At 39.6% G+C, this 20,670-nt stretch overlaps 1 protein-coding gene across 1 annotated transcript; it reads left to right on the top strand.

Moving 5' to 3' along the window:
* Positions 1-80: 80 nt before the first annotated feature.
* Ppp1cc (protein phosphatase 1 catalytic subunit gamma) lies at positions 81-20,408 on the top strand. The gene is made up of 8 exons (XM_027949147.3): positions 81-355; positions 10,947-11,078; positions 12,019-12,249; positions 15,997-16,101; positions 17,552-17,775; positions 17,984-18,118; positions 19,042-19,102; positions 20,015-20,408. The coding sequence occupies exons 1-8, from the start codon at positions 301-303 to the stop codon at positions 20,083-20,085; spliced, it is 1,014 nt and encodes a 337-aa protein (XP_027804948.1). The 5' UTR covers positions 81-300; the 3' UTR covers positions 20,086-20,408.
* The last annotated feature ends 262 nt before the right edge of the window (positions 20,409-20,670 follow it).

The raw sequence follows: 20,670 nt of genomic DNA, 5'->3' as shown, positions 1-20,670 counted from the left end.
CCTCTCCCGCGCGCCCTACGGCCCATAAAGAAGTCCCGGCCGGGCCGCTGCACTCCCCCGCGCGCATCCGTGCGCCGCCCGAGGCTGGCTGAAGAGTCGGCGGCCATTTTGTTCTTCTCGTGGTTCCAGTAGGGAGAGAAGGAGGAAGCAGGGAGCGGGGCGGCTGGGGGGGGGACCCGCCGCGGCTGCTGCCACCGCCGCCACCACCGCTTCTGTGCTCGTGGCGTGGGAAAGGAGGTGTGAGTCCCGGGCGCTAGCCGGCGGCGGCGCCGCTGCGGGAGGGTCGGCGGCGGGAAGGCGATGGCGGATATAGATAAACTCAACATCGACAGCATCATCCAACGGCTGCTGGAAGGTGAGGGGGGTGGCGGACGGAGCGGCGCGGGCGGCCGCGGGGGCTCGGGGCAGGGCTCGGAGCCGGTTGGGCGGGCGACGCCGCGGGACCGAGCCCCGCGGAGCTGCCGGCCGGGGCGCCGCGGCGGGAGGCGGCCGGGGTCCCCCCGCCCCGCTCATTCATTGCACCGGGACGCAGCCGCCCCGCGGCTGGGAGGTTTGAAACTCCGCTCCCCACCCCCACGTTTCCCGCCGCTCCGCCGCGCACCCGGCCCGCCTGGGGGCAGCGGCTGGGGGACCCGGCCGGACCCGCCGCACGGCGCGCTCCGACTTCGGTCCGCGAGCTCGAGTTTCCAGTACTCGTCCTCGCAGCTATTCGACCGTGTTGTGGGCTCCACCGGGCTCGGCGGCGTGATGGAGAAGTGACTCCTGTCCTGCTGGCCTTTGCTCTTTAATCTTTCGCCGTTCTGAGCTGGAGGGACCCGTGTCTTGCTAGTGGGCGACGCACGTTCCCATTTCCCGGGGTTGTGACACCCCTTCCCCTTCGGCCCCCGCGGCTGTTAAGTTGTCCGACCCTGGCGCGGTCTCCGCGCTCTTTTCCTGAACGTGCCTCCCGACGTGAATCCGGCGGTGAGGACAGTGTGGTCATCTGGCCAGCGCCGGGTTCGTGATTATCACTGTAATCACAACTCACGCGTCTTCAGCGCTGTGTCAGGAATTCTTTTTAAGCACTTGGTTCAGTTCTCCCGACAGCCTTGCGAGGTAGGTGCCTTTATGCTTAAAAAAAAAAAAAAAAAAAAATTAGAAGAAACTGAGACACAGAAACGAAGTCGACCAAGGCCACACAGTGACAGCAAGATTTCAAACCCAGGGAGCCAGGAGCTAGAACACCCAGGGTCGGAAGGAGGAGGTGTCCATGGTAAGGAACGCTCAAAGCGTTTAGTTTTGGCTGACCTGAGACTTGTGAGGTGCTTGGCATTTGTTTCTTAATGAGATGGGAGAGGAAAGCTGAATTGAGCAGCCCTCGGTTCAAGACAAATGCTAACCTCTAGCAGAATCCAGGCACGTCGCCTTCTTGATTTGGACACTTGATGATGTGACCTGGCCGAGTTTTAACTTATTTTGCCTTTATAACTCTCCTAAAAATATTGTTAGGTTATGCTGTGAATCATGGAGTTGTGAGCTTGAAAGGTTGGGCAATTCTATGAAGTCAAAACAAAACTGAAAATGTTTTCTCCGTATTTTTCCCTTTTGTACTTTATTTTTCAAAAAGCACCCACCCCCCCACACACACACACACCCCCCACCCCACACCCCCCCCCCCCCCCCCCCCGCAAAAAAAAGAAAGAAAGAAAACTCCACCTAAATACTGTTAAGGACCCTTGAAATGTTGCTGCTATTTGTGGGTGAAAACTTTGTAATTCATTCAGTGCTTGGCATTTACATAAGAACCGTATCTTTAATACTAGTTAATTCAGTTGTTTATATGAGGTAGCAGTTGGTCAGAAACCGATTCTATGTTTACCATAGAAATGAACTTTTCATTGAATATTTTAGTTCTAAATTTTGAAAGTTTGCACCTCTAGACAAGGATATGATGAGTGGGCTTTGTTTCTCAGAAAACAGGGGAAATTGGAATGTATGGATTCAAAACATTGGAACTTTTAAATTATGGTTTGCCAGTCTCATTTCACTAATCTTTGAGATCATGCTAGAAAATTTGCTGGGTAAATTGGTTCATCTTTCATTTCTTAAGAATTCTTCTTTTGTACTTAAAAATCAGATTTTTAAATATTATTGAAATTAATATAGGAAGGCAGTGCAATTAAATGCCTTAGGAATAGAGAGCTGCATAATATATGTACTTAAATTCCTTTTTCCTCATGGATGCTAAATTGGCAGAGGAACATTTGAAGGTGATTGTTGAAAATATATGTTCCTACAAATTAGAGGATATTGATAATTTTGTAATTTGGTAATGTTCCAAAAGTCTTTTTCCCTAAACATTTTCAGTAAGACTTAAGTGATTCTGAAAAGGAGATAATATGATTTTTGTGACCTTGTTAGGCTTTTATACACATTAAGAATTGTTAATCTTGAGGACTGTATAAACTAATTGAGAAGTGACTCAGGAATAGATCTGAAAAGGTAACTCAAAAGTAAAGTCTTATTTAAGAAGAACAGCACATTGGTTTAGTTTTTAAGCACTTGCAGCTCTGCAGTTCTTTAAACGAGGTAGCTTTTTGCAGAGGCATCACCTCTGCGACCCACTTTGGCAGCCTTTATCCAAGGTCTTCCTTGCTGATGATAAAAGCCTTGAGGTTGTTACTCCTTAGTATAGCTGGTATTAGTTAACTGTTGAAGTAACTACACAATAAAATTTCGGAGATTTGAAGAGAAAATACACTATTGATTAGTCTGATACTCTGATGTATTTCACAGAATGGAGATTTTGGGCAGTTTTACTTGTTAAACCCCCCTGGGAGAAGAGATGGCTGGCTAGCGTTTTCTTGCATTGCAGTAGTTGAAACTCACCCTGGTTTGCAAGAAGCATCTCAGCACTAACAAAGGCCATTGTCTATCTGCAAGGCTGTGCAAAAGACTCTACTTAATTGCCTGACTTGCTTTAGTGATTTAAATATGACCTGTGCCCAGGCCATGGAAAGTGTTAACCAGTTTAATCCTCTGATCCCAGGGTGTTCAGATACTCTGAAACTCCAAAATCATTTAAATGATCAATGTGTTTGACTTTTGGTGGAATATGAAACATGTTCATATTACAAGCAGCAGTTCCTGGACCTAAGCATAATAAAGGACAAGCATAATGTTTTTTTAAATATTTTATTTTTTAGTTTTCAGTGGACACAACATCTTTATTTTATTTTTATGTGGTGCTGAGGATGGAACCCAGCGCCCTGCGCTCAGCCAGGCAAGTGCGTGACCGCTTGAGCCACATCCCCAGCCCCAAGCATAATGGTTTTTAAAATGCTGAGGAAAGAAAACAAAAGTAGTCTTTCCTAATGAACACACAGATTGTTGACTTTTTTTTTTTTTTTTTTTAAGCACAGCAGATGATTTGAACAGTGCCATCCAGTTGCAATTTTCTAATTCCCTAACTGTTGTGAGCCCCTGCCCTCTAGGGTGTCAGTTAAATGTCACTGTATTGCTTAGGAGGCAGTGTACTCTTGGAGATGATGTTCAGCAGCAGTTCAAGACTCCTGTGGTACTGGGGATTAAACCACTGAGCTGCATCCCAGCACTTTTAAATTTTTGTTTAAAGAGCCTGGCCTTGAATTTGGGATCCTCCTACCACAGCCTTCCAAGGAGCTGGGACTATAGGCATACACTACTGTGCCCACCAGAAGACTTTTTTTTTTTAAAAAATCACACAATCAGAAGGATTGCACTTCTCATGTCTTTACTTGTCAGTAGTAGAAGGCAGCAGTGAAATCTGAAGCATCATTCAGGTCATTCTGTTGTATATGGGGAGATGGGATACACTGGAGCAGAAACCAGGCATCTCCTTAGAACCAGGGAAAGGGCCATGGGCCCAACCATGCTTATTCAATGGTAGAAGCTCGTAAGTCTTTGAAACTACATCCTTTTGTGACTTGTGACCTGTCCTACGAAATGCCTATCTTGATGGTGAGGATTAATTACTGACCCTGGAGCAGGGAAATGTTTTGTGTTGTACAGGCTCAAAGTTTCATTTAATTTATAGTTGGGGCTATTCATAGTTATAAAGGAGATAATACTGTGGATGAGAATTGCATTGTAGGTGAGAAAACTCCAAAGTCTTATTCAAGATAAATATGATTGATTTCATTTCCTTGGAGCTAGAAATCTGGGATAAGTTGTGTTTTAGGATCAGACCTCTTTAGCTGAAGCATGGGTCTTGACGATTTATATGAAATCTTTAGTTTTTCCACTAAAGTAGGATCTAACAACATCCCTTGCCTAGCAGAGAGTGGGTGTCACTGATGTTAAGTCTTAACAGCAATGGAAAACTGAAAATATAGGAACAAATATAGAGTATGTGCTCTGAATTTTATTAAAGTGTGCTGTTAGCCTGTGAAATTTTTTTTTTAAATTTTTTTATGAATAGACTTCCCCTTAGGTTTAGAAAACCATTGAGAACAGTGGACAGTGTTTTACAGCTCCATCCTGACTTAAGAAAATTGTGTCATCTTAAAGCCTGAAGTACATGTAATATCAGCAGTTACAGTTGAGATGGGAGGGTGTGGTATGGAAACAATTAAAGTGGTCAGAAAGTGAAGGTCTGCCTGCTGGAGATTTTGCAAAGAAACCAGAAAATTCTTGATAACATTTTTATGGTTTATGTATTTTGAAGAAAATCACATGGTGATTTGTAGGAAAGCTTAATGCTACAGAGATTTAGGATTTTGTGATTGGATTAAGGTCTCTTCCCTCCCAATCTGTCATAGATACCGGTCTGTATCATGAAGAAAATAAAGAATTCACTCAAGTAATATGTGACTTGGGGAGGGGGGTGCTGGGGATTAGAACCCAGGGCCTTGTGCATGCAAGGCAAGCATTCTACCAACTGAGCTATATCCCCAGCTCTATGACTTTATCTTTTTATTATGGCTTATTCTTAAAATTGCCGCCAGCTTGGATAGGATTATCTTAAAACAGCAAAATATGTTGAGTCACTTTCATACTGATCATGCCATTCTTAGGTTCTGAAACATAATTCAGCTGGGGCTCTTTCTTGTCTATGTGCTATTCCTTTAATATGACATTTCAACAATAAGCACCTTTGTGTGACAAGGAGAATGGCTTTTTTTTTTTTTTATTCCTCATAAATAAGCATTAAATGGCAGTGTAAAGTAGTCTTAATTTTCTTCCATAATTTCCATCTCTTCCTTTGTTGCTGGGCTACATGAAAAGTTAATTGCTGTTTTTGAGACAAGGCTGGCATTGCAAATAATTTTTCTAGTTTCAAGATTTTTTTTGATCAGTTTGGTTTTGATAATACTGTGTGAAAGTTTTTTGACCTACTGAAGATAGTGATTTACCAAGTAGAAAGATGTTTCTACATAACAGTGTTTGTTATTAATAGCCGAAATGCATTTTCCTAAATCTCCCTTTCTAGCCAGATAAAAGAAATGCTTGTACTAAAAAGTCACATTTTTTTAAGCCTGAATTGGATTTATAGATAGGTAGGTAGGTAGATAGATAGATAGTTGTGTATGGAGACAATATCTATCTTTTATTTATTTTTAAATGATGCTGAGGTTCGAACCCAGTGCCTCACACATGCTAGGGAAGCGCTCTACTACTGAGCCACAGTTCCAGCCCCTGAGTTGGTATTTTAATGTATTGATCAGTAATGTATACATGTTCACAACTTTGTTTCTTTTGTGCTTGGCACTGAGATTTCTGGAACACTTTTCAACCAGAGAATGGCATTCTTACTCATTGAACATTCAGTTGTTGAAAATATTTTACTGTTTGAACTGCTTACTTAGGAAGTTATGATGTGACAACCCCTTGAATTTTCTACCTAGGGTCTCCTTTTTGTGTAGATTTCTGTTGTGTACAGAACACAGGGATAGTTTTAAACCTGGAAGTGAATATTGATGTTTATTGAGCAGAGCTTAGATGTTTATAGTTTTCTTTGTAGCCCGTAGCAATAAAATAGACATTTGAACTCTCTTGATATTGTTTTTATTTTTATTATTATATATTTTATTTGCTATATTGGGGATGGAACCCAGGGAGTTCTACCACTGAGCTTCATCCCAACCCTGTCTTACTAAGTTGCCCAGACTGACCCTTAATTAATTATCTTCCTGGAAGTGGATGGGATTAAAAGTGTATGTTGCCTTGCCTAACTGGACTTTATCTGTTGAGAATGTAAAGTTCATGTGCAAAAGGACAAGGTTTTTCCCTATTCTGTTTCCAGGGTATTCCCAGCCTCTCAGTCTGGCACATAGTAGGTGCTCAGCAACTATTGTGTTGAATGTTTGAAATATAGTAAGTATTAATTGTCTTAAACAGTCTCTATAACTAACTAAGTGCTTCCCCATTTGTAAGAATGCATTATGGTTTTATATCCCATAGCAAAGTTTTGAGTTATAACTATATTGGGGTTTGGTAGTTTGTCCTATAATAATTCCCTTGTTTGGAAGCTTAAGGTAGAGGGGTGATGTGGAAGCACTACTAGACCTAGAGGCCTGGTGTCTTTATAAGCTCTGGCCTTGAAACTAAATTCCAGCCTCCAAAATGAGATGATAATACCTAACTTCATAGCATTGTTGAGAGTGTTAAATGGCAGTATAAAGCCCTTTAGCACAGCATTCAGCAGAAACAAGTACTTAGTAAATGTTAACTACAATTAATCTATTTAATGGACATTGCAAGTAGTGAAGTTGATTTTTATGTTACTGGCTGATTTGACAACTTTTAGGAAATAGCTAAATTCCTACAATTTTAGGAAATACCAAATGGTGCTGCCAAAATCCATTCAGAAATCCTTTTAAAATTTCAGAGTAACCCTAGCTACATGCAGTGGTGCATTCCTGTAATTCCAGCAACTTGGGAGGCTGAAGTAGGAGGATTGCAGAACTAGGCCAGCCTCAGTAATTTAGCGAGACTCTTGTCTTAAAATTCTTAAAAATGGGTATATAGTTCAGTGAAAATGCTTCTGGGTTCAATGTCTAGTTCCAAAAACAAAACAAAAAACACCAGAGTACCCCTAAATTTTCATGCTTATAAAAAAAACATACCAGTAAAGTCTGGTAAGCAAATTTATTCACTATTACTTTGTAATTTTATTTTATTCGTATTTATTTTTGGGAGGAGGATACTGGAGATTGAACTCAGGGGTACTCCATATATATATATATATATTATTTTTTTGGTACATTATTTATTGACAGGGTCTCACTGAGCTGCTTAGTGCCTTACTTTAAAGTGTTATTTTGTTTTTATGGTTTTTGCTAGTTGAAAGTATATAGTCTAGAGTATATGTTAATTCTGAGGCTAAAGTCATTAGTACTCAGATTGATCCAGACTTCATACAACATTTTGAGCACCTGCCATGTATTAGCACTGCTTGTGCACACTGCATAGCAAGACCATTGTCCTGGGGTTTATGTTCTACCAGGGGAGTCCAGGTGAACAGCAGACTTCACTGGCAGTTATAATCCAAAGTACTGAGTGGGTGGGTGTTATAAGAGCAGTTCAGAAGTGTGGTACAGGCTGTGAGGGGAAGGAGATACGAGGAACAGGCTCTTCAGGGTGAAGGGAAGTCTGGGTGGAGTCCTGATTTACCAACTGGTGGGAGATGGTTTGGCAGAGTCAGTCATATATATATATATATATATATGTTTTTCCCTGGGGTATTTGTGGGGAATCCATTTGTTATTGTAGTGGGGGAATGCATCTAATCTTCACTTCTCATTAAGAATAATTTTAAAATTCTTAGTAGTATTGCTTTTTAGTAATCTCTGAACTTTCCTCAGAATACATAGAAAAACAGTAAGAGAATTAAAACTCTGGTAAACTTATGTTTAAAGGTGGCAGTAGGAAGCTTCCAAAGCCAAGAAAATTTATTTCAGCTGCATTGATTTAATCTGATGGCATTACTTATTTTAACAGCAAAGAGTGGGCCACTCATTCACAAGTGTGGGACTGTGCTAAAGAAAATTCACTTTGAAACCAGAAGCTACTAGGAGTTCCCTCCTAGCCAAAAATAAAGTTTCTTGCTGGGCAGTCTGCCCGTTTCTGGCTAACTTGTGGAATCACTAGTGATTGGGATTTTCAGGCCAGCAGTGCAGGATTGCACTATGTTTCACCAGGAATGTGTGCTTGTACGTGTGTGTGTGTGTGTGTGTGTGTGTGTGTCTGGGCAGAAAAAAGAAACTTGTGGTACTTGTGCCAAAAAAAAGGGGGGGGGTTTGCTCATTTGCTATTGTATTACATATGTGTCTTCTTTGTATCTTCCTTCAAAGATTTTTATCATAGTTCTTTCCCTCTCATTGCTTCTTGTTTTATAACATTTTTTAATCAGAAGCTGTCAGTCTTTTGTTTAGTTATTTATTTTGTAGTCCAAAGTAAAATGGTTTGCCCAAACCCCTAGAACCAGTACCAATCCAGAAAGTTTAGGATCCTGGCTGGCTCCCCATTTTCTCTTCATTTTATGCTTCAGGAGTTTTTCCTTCTCATCCCTTCCTTTCTTATCTTTCATTGAGAAAAATAACACCACTGTACACAATGCCATTTCTGCTTCACTTGTTTCTTCAGAGAATTCAGGGTTTCAGTGGCTGCTAGGCTGAAGGATGGCTTCACCTAGGACAATATCTCCCAAATCTGGGTTCAACTCTTGTAATGGAAAAAAAGATTCTTAATAGAAATCAAGTTTTTTACTTAGATTTTTCTTATTACCCTGTATTACAATTACTTAGCTATTTGTGGAACAAAACTACACAAACTGGCTAAACTTGTTGCCATTATTCAGCTTTTAAGCCAGTGCTTTTATAATTTTGAATACAAATGATGCCTCCAGAACCAATAACATTTAAATTATTAACATGATTTAATCTGATGGATTTTGCGGTTTTGCTTAAACTAAATCACTTGATATTGGGTTTAGTGATGGAAAGATGCAGCCTTAATTTCTCTTTAGTCAGGTCCTGTATTTTTACTTTAATTTTAATCCAGACAATACCTGTGTGCATAAGTCTTTTGTACCAAGTATAAAAACTTGGACTCAAACACGTTGAGGTTAATCAGGCTGTGTATTTCCTCAGACTCTGCCAGCAAGTCATTTTGCAGGATTGCCCGTTTCATGAAGGGGCCACTTCATCACTGTAAAATTAAGGTACATTTAGCAGTTCAGTGCTATTTAATCTGTATTTAAGGACTTTCTAATCTGTTACAGCTGGAACCAAAAGAAAAGTTTCTCATTACTGCTGCTCCCTACTTACTGATAAACGAGCTGTCACAAGGCTTCCACTTCAACAGTGAGCAGAACTGAGGGCTCTAACTCCGCATGTAGGAGTTTAGGATGCTTGTGTTGTGGGATTTCTTTCTCCCACTGCTTTTTCCAGATTTTATCTATTTATTTTTGGTAGCAGGGATTGAACCTAGGGGTGCTTAACCCCAGCCCTTCTTAGTTTTTTTTTTTTTTTTTTTTTTTATTTATTTATTTATTTATTTTTTTACTTTTTGGCGGACACAACATCTTTGTTTGTATGTGGTGCTGAGGATCGAACCCGGGCCGAACGCATGCCAGGCGAGCGCGCTAAGGCTTGAGCCACATCCCCAGCCCCCTTCTTAGTTTTTGAGACAGAGTCTCACTAAATTGTTTAGAGCCTTGCTAAATTGCTAAGGCTAGCCTTGAGGTCCTCCTGTCTCAGCCTTCTGAGTTGCTGGGATTACAAGTGTGTGCCCCTGTGCCTCTCCCGTTGCTTTTTACATGTTAAGATGCCCAGAAACCATTCTTCCAGCACATACTGACATCCTTCACCATATACGCATGATTATAAACATGAATTCAGACCCAGACATTGCATAAAGTACGTACAGTGAGCCTGTGGCATGTTTGGAGAGTGGGGAAGTAGGATGGATTGAACCCAAGGGCACTTTATCATCACTGAGCTATGGCTACAGCCAGCCCCACTCCCCTTTTTTTAATCCTAGGATTGAACATGGGGGTACCTAGCCGCTAAGCGACATCCTTGGCTTCCTTTTTTCTTTTTCTTTTTTTGGTAGTTGTAGGTGGGCAGGTGTTAAATTCTGAAGTCCTAGATTCTGATCAGGCATTAAAGTCATGCTCTTTATAATACCTTTATTTTATTTGTTTATTTTTATGTGGTGCTGAGAATAGAACCCAGTGCCTCAAGCATGCTAGGCAAGCGCTGTACCACTGAGCCACAGCCACAGCCTTCCCTATCCCTTTTTGAGGCAGGTTCTCACTGAGTTGTGTGGGCTGACCTCGGATTTGCCATCCTTCTGCCTCAGCCTCCTGAGTCACTGGGCACCACTGCACCCAGCCTGTGGCATTTTTTTAATGAGATGAAAACAACACATACACTTTTCATAGGTAAATCAGAGACCTTTGAGATCCTCTGAAAAACACTAATGGGTAGAAAATTCTTGAGTATTTCTCACCCCACATTTTAAAATAAGCAGTTCTTGGGACAAATTTGGTAACAGTGAAATCTGTCATTATTCAAAATAACTATTATTACCGTCATGTTAGCAAATGCTAATTAATTTATAAAGCTGGAGAAGATTGGTGACTTAAAGAGCTGCTTCAATGACAGGCCACAGGCAAACAGGGCTTGGAGGTGGAACTATGGTAGTAAAGAAAGACCCTTAGAATCCACACACAGGTGACTTGCTTAGGATGCTGTTGAGGAGTCTTAGTTGGTAGAGGAGATGCAGCTAAATTCTGAAGTCCTAGATTCTGATCAGGCATTAAAGTTATGCTGTTTATAAGTGTCCAGAACATCAAACCTGTCAGAAAGCTGCTTAACCATGTTTTCCCCCCATCTTTATCTAAAACTTCTCAGATTCTTAAAATGATTTGTTAAATTGTATTTTGATTTGTTGGGCCTAATTGAACTCTTTCTACCCTACAGTGAGAGGGTCCAAGCCAGGTAAGAATGTCCAGCTACAGGAGAATGAAATCAGAGGACTGTGCTTGAAGTCTCGTGAGATCTTTCTCAGTCAGCCTATCCTACTAGAACTTGAAGCACCACTCAAAATATGTGGTAAGTTTTGACACACTAAGTCATCCTGGGCTACAGGGATGAGTCGAGGACATGTTGATGGCCTTGTATTAGCTAGTAGAATCAATCCTTTTTATAACCTGGAACTACGTAAATAGCTTTACAATAAATGTCTCTAATAGACTTAATTTACTTAGGTGTGCTTTAGATTTTTGTAGATTATTTCACTGAAGGAATATAAACATCGCAAAAGAAAAAAAAATGAAGCTAAGAATTGTGGAGAGCTCTAAATTACATGTGTTGGATAATAATTCAAGTGTACAGCAACACTTATACCTTAAAAAATAGAATTTGCATTTGTGCTGGATTTGTCCTTATACTATTATTCATAGCAAAAGCAGATGATCTATACACACTATAAAACTATTAATATGATTCTTTTTAATATTAAAACTATTAATTAGATTCTCTAGCATATTTGACTACATAGATAAAACATGATGCATGTTTTTAAAGTGAAGTACTCTTGGTTACTGTCTGGCTAGGAGGACTTGACAGCTGAATGTAGTGGTGAGTGTGCTTTAATTCCTTGGGAGCTGTGGCTTACTAGGAGCTCAGAGCGTCTGTTGACAAGAGTACCCAGAGACTCAGCTGTCGAAGATCTGATATTGATCGGCCAACCTGAAAGGAAAACCATGTTACTTTGCTCAAAGGCATGGCAAAGCATAAAACTCTTTCCACAAAGTAAATTCTTAGTTAGTTGAACTTTATGTGAGTTCTGGACACATACATAAACTTAAGTTTTTTTATTACAGTTAAATATGATACAAAATTGAAAATTAGTGTATTGATTGTCACTTTAAGCTCTTATCAGAGGTCAATACCATTGTGCAAGGAATATCTAAAGAATGCCTTTTAAAAGCTTTGTTAGTGAGTTGAGCTGTACTATGGTGACACTACTTAACCACATTCTTGTCTCCAGGTGATATCCATGGGCAGTACTATGATTTGCTTCGACTTTTTGAATACGGTGGTTTCCCACCAGAAAGCAACTATCTGTTCCTTGGGGACTATGTGGACAGGGGGAAGCAGTCACTGGAGACTATCTGCCTCTTACTGGCCTACAAAATCAAATATCCTGAGAATTTTTTTCTTCTCAGAGGAAACCATGAATGTGCCAGCATCAATAGAATTTATGGATTTTATGATGAGTGTAAGTACTTAAATTAAGATTCTTTGTCTATAACTGAACTGTAACATATGAGTTTAAATTCAGTGTTGTAATCACACTCTTATTTTGTTAACTTGTTTTTATCTTAGTTTTTTCCTTTCTTGGGGTAGAAAAATGATGTTGCTAATATAGTATAATTCTTTCAGACTGGATTCTTTTATATTTTTATACTGAATTTTATGTTAGATTCTTTTATGATGAGATGATCAGATTACGAATTTATGGTCACAGTAGCGGTTTCGTTAAGATAATTGTTATAAGGGCTGGGAATGTAGCTCAGTGATAGGAGTACTTGCCTAGCATGTGTGAGGCCCTGGGTTTGATCCCTAATAGCAAAGGGGGGGAAAAAGGATAATTTTTGTGAATATAGTAGTCTCCATACAATTCTGAGAACCTTTCTAAATAGATAGTTTCTGTAACAACCATATTGAAATATGATTTCATTCCGTAAACTACATCTAGACAGGTGTGTTTTGCCATTCTCTTCTTGAAGTGAGTTGACAGTTGTGCAGCTGTCACTGAAACTACTCGTTTCCTTTGTGTGTCTAGATTTGCCTTTTTCTAGAGAATATTTCATGTAAGTGGAATCTTGCAGTATATAAATTAATTTGCAAAATTTGTGTTGTAGTTGTCTTTTTTACTGGCACATCTATACTTAGGAAAGATGGCATTTGCTTTCCTTAAAAAAAAAAACTAAAATAAGAAAGCAAAATACTTTAAAATGGTTTTTAAATTTTTTATAATATTTTACATGATCAGTTTTGTGATCTATTCTGGATGGTTTATTTGATGCACTTTCAGCTGATTATTGACAGAAATGAGATTCTTTTTTTTCTTAATTTTTTTTTGTAATTGTAGATGGACAGAACACTTTTATATTATTTGTTTATGTGGTGCTAAGGATTAAACCCAGTGCCTCACACATTGCTAGGCAAGTGCTCTGCCATTGAGTTTTAGCCCCAGCCCCAGAATTGAGATTCTTAAAGCGTTGTAAATTATCAGTTGGGTAGAGGGGTTTTATTATTGTTTTAAGCAAACAAAATGTCAAAAAGTTTGAATCATTGCCTCTACTGCCCTTTTTTGCTCATTTCTGCCAGGAGAGGGCTCAGGTTGGGAGTGAGGGGTGATTAAGGAATCCCAACACTTGATAATGTAATCATGGGATCAGTGAAAGGTCATCATCATGACCCTCCCCGCCCTGGCAGTCATGACCTGTAGTCTCAGAACATGTTTTCCCATCTCAGTCATAGGAGGGCTACTGAGCTGGCTCATTTGTTAGATGTGCTCCCATAGAGAGGGTACACTTGTAGGACTGGTGCTTCTATAGCCACCTTTTCACACCGGGGTGATTGCTTGGTCCATGATCCTTGAGATCCAGCTTATAAGATGAGGTGGGAGGGATCATCAAATAGAAAAGTCTGTAGGTTCTTGACTGCCAGTAGTGAGGAAGACTGTTAACAGTAACTATTCCAAAGAAGTACTGATAGAGCAGTTACTCTGCTTAGGTGGTGAAGGTGAGAGACAAGGATTTTTATCACTGTTAACTCAGCAAGTACTTTGATAATTTTGTTGATAAAGTTTTGATCCAGATGGTTTCTTTGTTGTAGAATATGTCCTAATGTGATGATAGGCTGCATCGGTTTAGGTTTCTATTTGATGGAGTGGTCTTCAGAAACTGATTGAGAAAATCATGTTGGTAGGTTTTGACTCCTGTTCTGTCTTCCAGACACATCTGTAGACCTTAGGCCCAAGCTCCCCTCTCCTGGCAGGCACATATTCACCATCCAGCCCACCTGTGGGCATAAAAGTGGCCTTGACACAAGTAACTTCTATTGGATAGCTTACAGATACTTTTTTTTAAATATTGATAATTTTAATAAAATGAAAAGTTTTATTCAAATGTAGGTTTCTTTGAAACAATTTAGAAACCATTGCTTGAAATGATGATTTCACAGACATATATACTACTTTTTTTTTTTTTCCTTTAATGATGCTGGGAAAGCTGAAGTATCTATTGTTTGGTCAAACAGTAATATTTATTGGTCTTTTTCTGATACCAGAGCTGTCTCCCTACAGTAACAGGAGACTATTACAGCTTCTGGCTCAGAACTTAGGATCTGGAGGCTTGAAGGTGTCTTAGCAATTACATAGGCTACATCTTCGTGGAGCCATATGGTCTTAGTGGTCTTCGGGTGGTCTCAGGGAGGAAGTGCAGAAAAGAGAAAGCAGTGATCCTGGAGCTGGAGATGCTTGAAGGTAATAAAGGAAGAAAACTAAACAGATTGTTTAAAATAGAGGAGCCGATAAAGACAGCAAAGAAATCAGCAAGAGAAGCTGGAGTGTGTTGAGCGAAGCTGTCTCTGAGACGGAAGAGGATTAGTCAGTGGTGGCAAATGCAGCATATAGGAAAGGGAAGAGCTCCAGGGAAGCTAGTGTCTAATTGTTCGGAGACAGGCTTCAGTGGAAAATGGAGAACCACATGGCTTTATAAATCGGGGGTAAGACAGTCTGGCCTCTGTTTTTATTTTTTAGTTATCATCCTCACTATCGGAAATTGGATTGACTATGCACGGATTCCCCTTCAGCCTTTTGTAGGGAGAAATTTAAGCTTTCAGAACCCTCTAGTAAAGGAAGATACAGAACAGGCAATTAGTAGTCCCAAAGGGCAAACCATGGTCAGAGTTCTCTCCAGTTATCAAGGAGCCAGGAATGGTTAAAAGAGATAGCCAGGGTTCCTCTGTGGAGGCAGAAGTGACATATTTGTTGGGTTTGCATTGCATTTCAAGCCCTGTTTAAAATAGTGCTACTTGATTTGTAGTAGTTGAGGTCGAATGGTATGGTTCAAGAAATCTCTTGCTTGGGCCGGTTAGTATACAATAAACCTTTAGATGTCCCTCTGTTCCCCAGGATAGGGAAGGAAAAGAGACTTGAGGACAAACTGTTAGTTTAGGAGTAACTAGAGTTGTTGTGTATGGTAGGACACAGGAGGTAAAGGCACCCCAACATTGGTACATCTGTGACTAAGTCTTAAACTCAACATTAATTTTCAAGTGCTTAAAGGCATACTTCTGTCAGTCGCACTCTGAGTCCAGAATGTGTGGAATACCGTGTTCTGATGAGGGATCACCACCATCCTGTAACCTCGATTCTCTGGGGAGCATTCTGAGTTGGGATAATGTTAGGAATAGGTGCCCTGAAGTACCTACGTCTGTTTTCTCCTGTAATCATTGTGTCTCCTGCTACAGTAGGGGTTGTAGTTACCTGCTCTCCGTAGGTTTTCATGGGAAAGTCAGTGTTAGCTCTCAGGTTTCCTCTACGGGAGACGCTGGTGATGCATAAAAAAGATGTCCGTGAATGCCTATAGGAATAGGATCTACCTTGTAGGTTGAGATTGGGCAAAACAGACTAGATCTCAAACAGAATTGATACTACCAAATAATTGTTGGGATTTGATGGTAATCCTTAATCATTATTCTCTGGAATTCTGATTTCACATTAATATAAAGTTTTAAAATATTTTATGAAAATGTGAATCATTGCTTACAGCTCAGAGATCTCTCTGTCATGGACCTGTATATTCAATCCTCCTAAGGCCCCCTCCAGGAGATTTTTAATAAAAGCATAGTTTTGCTTGTTTAAAAGATAATCAAAACTTTTCTTTGAGGGAAACTGTTCTGAGAGAATGAAACCAGAAAACGGCAATCTCTTCAACCATCTAAATTTTCACAGGTAAAAGAAGATACAACATTAAACTATGGAAAACTTTCACAGACTGTTTTAACTGTTTACCGATAGCAGCCATCGTGGATGAGAAAATATTCTGCTGTCATGGAGGTATGTGGGCTGGTTTTTATTCCAAATGATTTTGATCCCTTTTAAAAGGTGAACACTGATGTCACAGGTTGTGGTTGCATTGACTTCTTATGTTACATGCCTATTTTGTTGCAACCAAAATCATTAAAGCAATTGATTTTGTTACAAGGAATTCTAGACTTCAACAGTTGAATTTGAAAATAGTAGGTCAGAAGGTATTTTTAAGCATAAAATGAATGACAGTTGATTTGTTGACCCTTAGATCCTCTATAATGCTGAAAATGTGAATAAATTTCTCTTGATCTGTTTTTGATCCTCTCTGAACCTTTTCTTGGTTACCTCCCCAAACCCCTGCACTTTGGGCACTGGGAATTGAATTCAGGGGAGCTTTGCTACTGAGCTAGAGACAGGTTCTCACTAAATTGCTGAGGCTGGCTTCAAACTTAAGACCCTCCTACCTCTGCCTTCAGTGTAGTTGGGAATTCAGTTGTGTACTACCACACTCAGCTCTGGCTTGAATTCTAAAAGCCGTTTTGCTTTGCTTGGTGTTTATGCTATGTATGGTATAATTCAAGTAGTAATTGCAAAGAGGATTTCTTTTTGTGTATGATCAGAAATTAAGCAGCCATCAAAGGGTCAACATAACATTTTAATTGAGGTATGATCTCTGCCCTCTCATACTTAAACAGAGGTGGGTCAAGTTGGACGTGAGATTTTGAACTCAGATGAGAATAGACTACAACTTAGCAGTTCTAGTATATATTACTGTCTTTGGACAGCAGATATCCTAATGCTGCCTTTCACCTGAATACCTGCATCTTCTGTGCCCAGTCATTATAAGTGATGGTAACATCTAGTATACACATCACTCTGTATTTTCATCGCTTAACCAGGGAGGCACACAGAGCAGTAGTTTCAAAAATCACTGAACTCTTTTTGGGAGGTCGAGGGGCATATCAGTGATCAAACTCAGGGGCACTTGATCACGGAGCCACATCCCAGTCCAATTTTTTTGTATTTTGTTTAGAGACAGGGTCTCAGTGAGTTGCTTAGTGCCTTGCTATTGCTGAGGCTGGCTTTGAACTCATGATCCTCCTGCCTCAGCCTCCTGAGCTGCTTGGATTACAGGTGTGTGCCACCATTCCTGGCAAAGTCACTGGGTTTTAATTTTTACAAGGTTGTGTATGTTGAGTTATACTGTGTACTGTTGAAATACAGTATGCCCTCCAGATTAGTGCATACAGTAAATTCCAGCACATATTCAGATTAGTTTTTGGTGCTAGGGATCAAACCCAGGGCCTCACAGGCTAGGCAAGCTAGAGTAATTGTCTTGATCAAATCTGAATAAGAACATAGCCATAGATTTAGTTTAAACTTCAGTGTCAGAGTTTTTGAGTCTATAGACCAATTGAACTGAAGTGGTAACATCAAAAACAGTTCTGCTGTTTTTTTCTTCTTCCTCATTTAATAGGTTTATCACCAGATCTTCAATCTATGGAGCAGATTCGGCGAATTATGCGACCAACTGATGTACCAGATCAAGGTCTTCTTTGTGATCTTTTGTGGTCTGACCCCGATAAAGATGTCTTAGGCTGGGGTGAAAATGACAGAGGAGTGTCCTTCACATTTGGTGCAGAAGTGGTTGCAAAATTTCTCCATAAGCATGATTTGGATCTTATTTGTAGAGCCCATCAGGTATTGATTTTGAATTTTACATGTACACTTAAGCGCATGTGTGTGAGCACAGATTCTCCTTGTTGATTTTGGTGGGTAGGTATTGCTTATTTATACAAAGTGTTTCTGGAAACAACCTACAGAATATCAGGCTCAGTGGGAAACTGAAGAGTGGTTTTACTCACTTAAAATTTGCATCTACTTACACTGAAAAAATTTTCTCTCCAAGGTGGTTGAAGATGGATATGAATTTTTTGCAAAGAGGCAGTTGGTCACTCTGTTTTCTGCACCCAATTATTGTGGAGAGTTTGACAATGCAGGTGCCATGATGAGTGTGGATGAAACACTAATGTGTTCCTTTCAGGTAGAGCATGTTTTTAACATTATTCCCTATATTAGTATGAATTATACTGACTTACGAAAAAAATAATTGCTGCTTTCTTCCTACTGTTCATTCATTTTGAGGAGGCTAGATTTTTATTCTCCCATAACCAGGGTCTGTCCTAGTTGAGTAATGTGTGGATCCCTTTTAAAGGGAAAAGAAGTGTCATGGAACCTTTCCCCTAGTTTTGAATTTAACTGTTTGTATTGTTCTTACCAATAGATAAGAAATAATTCAGTGTGTTAGCTCCTTACACCTTTTAAATGGATCTGAAACCATACCACCAGTGTAATGTTAGGCTAAAACTAAGTCTCCACTTGGTGTGAAAATAGGAGTAACTGCGATGTGCTGGGTAATTACTTAGTTCAACCCACTTTTCTCTCGTTTAATTTCTACTGCACTTTTGTTGAAGTACTGTCCCATCATTTGGCCTTCACTCAGCACAAAAGCATTATTTACATGTGAGCGTCTGCCTCAGTCTTTTTCTCAATTGCTTATTATGATAAACATGGCCAACTTCAAATTGACACAGTCAGAAACATAAATATAGCCACCAAAATCTTGTGGCAGTAGCCTGTTAAATGAATTAAAACAATTCTTTTACCACTTTGCAGAGGGAACTTGGAGCTCCCAGAGATTTGTGCAAGGATCTCAGGGGTTTGAGAATTTGTGTCGGTAATGGTAGCTAGAGGCACTGCAGACTTAGAATTGTGTTTGTTCATCATGCATTTGTAAGCCATCTTGGTTGTGCTAATACATGAGTGAGGGTTTCCAAGTTGTTGGGCCAGGTTTAAACATCCAGAAACCTTTTTGAGCAAAAGATTTGAATGAGGTTTTTAAGCTTATGAAGATTTTATGTTGAGTATATTTCTTAAAATGCATTGTATTTTTTTAAATCTCTTTAGATTTTAAAGCCTGCAGAGAAAAAGAAGCCGAATGCCACAAGACCCGTAACACCTCCAAGGGGTATGATCACAAAGCAAGCAAAGAAATAGATGTCATTTTGACACTGCCTAGTTGGGACTTGTAACATAGAGTATATAACCTTCATTTTTAAAGCTGTAACGTGTACTGGTCAGCCTGCTCAGATAGATCTGTGTTTGTGGGGGCCCCTCCTTCCATTTTTGAGTTAATGAATGGCATTTGCTGGTTATAACAGCAAATGAAAGACACTCCACTCCCAAGAAAAGATGTTTAGTTTTGTTTTGTTTTTTTTTAATATTCCTTTTGCAAACAACTTTAATGATGGTGTTAAAGCTGTACACCCCAGGACAGTTATCATGTCTACGGGGTAAGTGTACAATTGATCTTTTTTAAATTCAGTACAACCCATGAATAATGTAAATGCTCATTTTCCTTAGGATATAAAGAGAGCCCTAGGGTGCTCTGAATCTGTACATGTTATTGTCATAAAATGCATACTGTTGATACAAACCACTGTGAACATTTTTTATTTTAAGATTTTGTTTCAAAGGGATTGCTTTTTCCTCTCATTGTCTTATCATGTACAAACTAGTTTTTATAGCTATCAACAGTAGGAGTAACTATCTCAACCTTGCCAGCATCACTGGTATGATGTATATTTAATTAAAGCACACTTCCCCTACCGTATACTTAAAATGATGATTAAAGCCATTCTTTTAAATGTTTGTGACTCTTTCCTAAAGCCAAAGTTTCTGTTGGAAAATGTATTAACACGCCCGTAAAAACAGGGTGGCATGGTTGTGCACACCTGCTGCCTCCTTGGGGATTCAAAAACAGGTTTTTGATTTTGAATAGCAATTAGTAATATAGTGCTGTTTAAGCTATTAATGATTAAAGTTAATAACATTTTGTACAATTTCCATATAGTCTATTCATTAAGTAATCTTTTTACAGTTGGATCAGGCCTGAACCCATCCATTCAGAAAGCTTCAAATTATAGAAACAATACTGTTCTATACGAGTGACCGATTATGCTTTCTTTGGCCTACATTCTTTATTCTGCGGTGAAGTTGAGGCTTATAAGTCAAAACAAAGGAACTAACTTGCTGTCCACCAGTTTATACAGAACTCACAGTATCTATGACTTTTTTAAACTAAGATCTGTTAAAAAGAAATCTGTTTCAACAGATGACCGTGTACTATACCATGTGGTGAAAATGAATTCAGACTTATTAAATGATGAACTTGTTAAATCTTCTCAGTGTCTATTTATCAGCACAGTACACACAGAAAACTGTTGATGGCATATTGAATAGATTTTAATGAATAAATTGCTCTGGAAACCACACTTTTCATTTTGGATTGTCTTCCTTCACATAGTCTGTTTTCCAAAGGTGGGTTGCGATGTAGTTGCTGTGTGTTTTGAGTACTAATCTGGATAAAACTGCATTTCTGTAAGTAATGAGGCAGAGCTGTCCTGCACTACTGTTTGGGGAGGTGAGACTTAGTATCTGTAGTTTTCTTATTGTTTGGGTTCACTTGAACTTAACAGGTACATTTAAAAGCTGCTTTATTATGCTTTATTATTCTGCACAGTTCCTTGGTCTCTT

Source organism: Marmota flaviventris, chromosome 1 (genome assembly GCF_047511675.1).
Source record: "Marmota flaviventris isolate mMarFla1 chromosome 1, mMarFla1.hap1, whole genome shotgun sequence".
Taxonomy (NCBI): Eukaryota; Metazoa; Chordata; class Mammalia; order Rodentia; family Sciuridae; genus Marmota; species Marmota flaviventris.
This window is presented reverse-complemented; position numbering and strand designations above follow the sequence as displayed.